General features: G+C 38.8%; 1 protein-coding gene across 2 annotated transcripts; it reads right to left on the bottom strand.

Moving 5' to 3' along the window:
• Positions 1 to 1,096: 1,096 nt before the first annotated feature.
• Positions 1,097 to 4,460, bottom strand: pbdc1 (polysaccharide biosynthesis domain containing 1). Of its 2 annotated transcripts, none has more exons than XM_016485123.1 (6): positions 4,344 to 4,460; positions 3,847 to 3,912; positions 3,673 to 3,732; positions 3,458 to 3,598; positions 3,262 to 3,373; positions 1,097 to 1,804 (listed from the first exon to the last, which is right to left on the bottom strand). In XM_016485123.1, exons 1-6 carry the CDS (start codon positions 4,371 to 4,373, stop codon positions 1,785 to 1,787), a joined length of 429 nt encoding a protein of 142 aa, XP_016340609.1. In that variant the 5' UTR covers positions 4,374 to 4,460; the 3' UTR covers positions 1,097 to 1,784. The 2 variants fall into 2 exon arrangements, with proteins under 2 accessions (XP_016340609.1, XP_016340602.1); XM_016485116.1 differs by lacking the exon at positions 1,097 to 1,804 and adding an exon at positions 2,782 to 3,139 and having other exon boundaries at positions 4,344 to 4,455.

Genomic DNA, 4,460 nt, shown 5'->3' with positions numbered 1-4,460 from the left:
TTATTTATGCGCAGGCAATGCGTTTGGGCCAGAGATGTATTTCCTTTGTGGAAGGGACTCGCTGTTCAAATCCGTGTTTGCCAATGACGCGACACTGTGTCTCTCGTATCCTTTTATGTCCGATATATCATTAACTGTTCAGGTCTATTTAATTGTTTTTTCACTCAATATTTTAGTACTGTTACCACTTCTATTAAATACACACAAAACACACTACCATTGAAAAATTTGGGGTTGCAGGTTTTTTCTTATGCCTTATGCTCACAAAGGCTGCATTTATTTGAATCAAAAATGCTGTAAAATAGTAATATTGCTCTTACAATTTCTGAATTTTCAGCATCATTACTCGAGTGTCGCGTGATCCTTCAGAAATCATTCTAACATGCTGATTTGCATTGGGGTTGTAGTATTTTGCAGATTTGAGGAACAGCATTGTGAACAGCCAACCACCAGAAAAGCAGCAAGCCATGCACTTATGCTTTGAAAATCTCATGGAGGGCATAGAGCGAAACTTGCTGACCAAAAACAGAGACAGGTAATTGGTAATTTGATTTCCTCAGAATTTCAGCTTGCTTTGCATTTAAGCCTTTTAGAAGTAGGTGTTCTGTTAAATGTATTCATTTCTGTAGAAAAGATTGATATAGCACATTTAATGGCATTTCTGTGTGTAATATGGTGTTAATTTTGTCAGCTATTTTTAATTTAGTCTTAGTCCTGTGTCAAATGTAACTTTTAGTTTTTTATCATATTTAGTCAACTTGTCCTGTTTTAGTTTTTGGCAAGTTTTAGTCTAGTTTTAGTCAGTGGAAACTGACTTCATATTTTCATCTTGCTGTATAATGGTTAAAATTATTTTTAAAATAATACTAATATATATATACATATAAATATATAAATATTTTAAAGCCAGTTTCTAGAGGTCATTCTCCTTGACCATTCTCTTGTCATTTGGGGCTCAAAGTCCAAAGAGAGAGAAGAAGGTACGGCTGGGGAATGGTTGGGAATGGGTTTGGGGTGTGGGACGGCACCAGTGTGGACTCTAGAGTGGGCGGCACACCCGAACCACTCTTAGGGACGATGGGAAGTGGGCGAAAAAAAAGTGTACATTTTTTTCATAACATTTTCAACAATGTTTATAATGATTACGATTTAAGACAAATATTGAGTGCGATTGAAAACTTTTTACAGTCTAGTAAGTTAGCGCAACTGTGCTGAAGTGTGGGTTTGTCTGTATGGAGAGTCGTTTATATCTGGGTGACGATGTGGGATTGAGGCGTGAGTGCTGGGATTGACAGCTGTCCGCAGAAGGGGAGGGATGAAACGTTGAATAGGATCACAAGTTGTACATTTATTATTTTTCCCCCTTCGAATTGACTCTATGGAACGCAAACGGGAGCTCTGTAAATACACAAAACATCTTGCGTTAACGTTTTCAGAAGGAATACCGTTTCCCTCAAATCTTGGGCATGATGAAGTCCGTCTTGCGTCAACATCCCCACCACCTCCGTCACAGAGGATGTTTAGATCTGCTTACTGCTGGCCTGGGAATGGTCCTAAAACGACCCCGTCCTCGTGTGAAATTCATTGGAGAACGCACGCGTAACCTTTCCCCTTTTGTCTCTGAAGGGTTCGATCATATCTTCTGTGGATTTGATTAAAGTGACTTGGTTGTGGTGAAGTTGCTCTCTGAGCTTTCGTCAAACTGTTTTCCCTGCTTTTTAATCTCACAGGCTTCCAGTCTCTCGTGGCTTTATTGTTGATCTGGCGTTCTTCGGTAGTGGAGCCTATAGAATGTAGCCGTGTCCTTAAAAAAAAAAAAAGACCCTGGTACTCAAGTCATCGTGACAGGATCACTTTCGACAGTTGTCTCTAGCTTTAACCCTGTTTTTTTTTTTTCCCCCCCCATTGTACCTCTGGATTCCAGTTTTATTTTTAATAACAGAAAACGCGTCAGAATATGGCGGATTTAAACACCGAGGCCGAATGGAGTATATTAGCAACTTGTGCTACTCAACAGATGTTGCTGCTAACTGTTTGTGAAGAACTAGCTCATCTCTTAACCATGTCCAACACTCATGGATGTTCACTTTCTTTTCTTGGTTCCCTGATGTGAATGTGTTTTTCTTGGCGACTGTGTGTTGGGTCCATTGAGTGATAAGGTTAGCTGGTTGAATTGTTTGATTGTTTGTTTGGATGTCTGCTACATATAGTGTAAGCATTGTGACTGCAAAATAAACATCATTGGTTTGTACTAGTATGTGCACATTTTGTGATCGCAACATTAGATCAAACAGTTTTTAAGTCAACATGTTTTTGTAATAAACATGCCTATTCTTATAATCAGCAGGGTTCCCATGGTCATAGAAAATCTGGAATTTCCTGTAAATCAAAGTCATAGAGGGCGGTAGTGAATGGAATCTGCTCAGTGTTTTATTGGATGGAACATACTCTTAGAATAATCTGTGTAGCAGTAATTTAATGCCTGGTGATGCAGTAAAAATGCCAATAATGATCAAATTAAAAAAAGTCAGCATTGGGATACATCAGGATGTTCTCAAGGGTGAGCTTTGAACTTGAGCCTCCGCATCCCATCAAAATCCTGTGTTTAAGAAGGAGAGCAGTCCAAAAACAAATTGTATTCAGGTCTATTTTGGTTTTTAATTTTTATTCTTTGTTGAAAATCCTGTTTCACTCAAACATATGAAAAAAAACAGGTTGCAAATTCAATTGGTATTTCAAGTCATGGCAATCCTAATTACAATACACACAGTACAGCAGCAGTTTTTCAGGGGAAAATATGTACTGTTGTTATTTATTACAAACAAAAGGTGCCAGACATTGCAGGAAAATCATAAATGAATAACCATCCAACTTTTGCGTACAAATGAGAAAAGCAACTCTTACACACATTTACATATGGGGGGAAAAAACTAAGTAGGACATATATAACCGTTTCTCTACTGTTGAGCTGTATGTGTAGAAAGATCTCTACACCAAGAAGGTCACTTGAAATATTAAGCTGTTACGATTAACTCATCTTTTTTCTGTTGTTTGGCTTTTGAACTGGCTTTGTGGACAAAGTCATTATATCCTTCTCTGTTTCTCGCAATCTCAATGGCGTAAAACTGGATCCTGGTCGCTGACATGTAAACGGAGGGGAAAATCTGGCTTTTTTTCATTGATAAGTTCTTGATCTGTTTCCTGTGCACTTGTAAGATGTGTGTAAACTACTAAAAGGAGTGCACGTGTGGCATGACATACCGAATATCGTGTTCACCTCCGTGTAGTCCTTCTGACAGTCTAGACGTAATAATGTACCATAATTGAAGTCCTCTACAACTCCTTCAAACTGGTTACAAAAGGGCCTCCATTTCTGGAAAAAAAAACCGGAAAGGGACTCGCCATGAGTGAAATCTAACATTAAACGCTTCCCAAACGCGAGCGTGGTGTCACGCACCTCTTTAGCGTCTGCTGACTTCAGCAGCTCCGGGTCCAGGACTTCAATACTGAGGTCAGGAAACGCTTCCCGGAACTTAGTATATATCTGCTCGTCGGATTTTGTTAGTTTTAGAAGTTTGGGATCAACTGAGGAAATAAGCTGTAGAGGAATAAAACCGCCAGTGAAGCTGGATATTCAAATGACAGGGTAGATTGTGACATTCATTCACTTACATTATAGTAAACTTCCGCGTGATTGTAGGCTTTCATAGCCCACATGACTTCCAACTGGGCCTGATATCAAAAATAAAATATTGTTAGTGTTTTAAAATGTTGATACTTTTAAGAAAATAAGTTAAATGTTTGCCATTTCTTATTATTTGCAAATATCAAAACATCCCAACTCACATCATTTCCGTACGCCTCTGCTGGAAGAGAGAGCGCATGCGCAGCCGCGGTCGCTCCCTCTACCCCCTGTTTATTAAAGACAGAAATATTTGAGCATTACAGTGTATTCATAAAGCTAATACGTAAAACCCGTGCCTTTAAAAACAAATACTGCCACAAGAGACTAGAATTCACGTATTTATCAACGCTGTCAAGTACCCTCGTCACTACCTAGGTATTTTAAACCTAGGTGAATATAAATATCAGTGATGGTTAAGGACATTATTTCGTATTGCTGATCTGTTTCATTATTGTTGTCATATGCTCATAACATGCGTGTTAGCATGCAGGCTAACTAGGATATACAGATGTATTATTCTGGGCTCTGAACGGTTATGAAATTTCGCTGAGAGCATCTGTTCAATCAACATACTTTTTTTTTTTTTTTTTTTTGCCTATCACGTTATTGTACAGTGCTTTGTGTGTCTTGATAAGTTAAAATAACTAATTTTGCCTACCAGAGATGCAAGAACATCCCCCGTGTCCATGCTGACGCCTTTTGACCCGGATGAGCTACGAACACGTCCTGACGACAGGTCATGTGATTTAAATGCGTTTTGTTGTTTTCAGTCTGC

The sequence above is a fragment of the Sinocyclocheilus anshuiensis genome, unplaced genomic scaffold, assembly GCF_001515605.1.
Source record: "Sinocyclocheilus anshuiensis isolate Anshui unplaced genomic scaffold, SAMN03320099.WGS_v1.1 scaffold205, whole genome shotgun sequence".
Lineage (NCBI taxonomy): Eukaryota > Metazoa > Chordata > Actinopteri > Cypriniformes > Cyprinidae > Sinocyclocheilus > Sinocyclocheilus anshuiensis.
Note: the sequence above shows the minus strand (reverse complement) of the source record. Positions and strands in the feature narration are given on the sequence as shown.

Bases quoted from the DNA above. Each gene is read 5' to 3' on its own strand.
- pbdc1 (XM_016485116.1), bottom strand. From the start codon at position 4,373: ATGGACACGGGGGATGTTCTTGCATCTCTG. The intron at 3,733-3,846 runs GTGAGTTGGGAT...TTTTGATATCAG, and splicing joins CAGAGGCGTACGGAAATGAT to GCCCAGTTGGAAGTCATGTG. The intron at 3,599-3,672 runs GTAAGTGAATGA...ATTCCTCTACAG, and splicing joins ACGCGGAAGTTTACTATAAT to CTTATTTCCTCAGTTGATCC.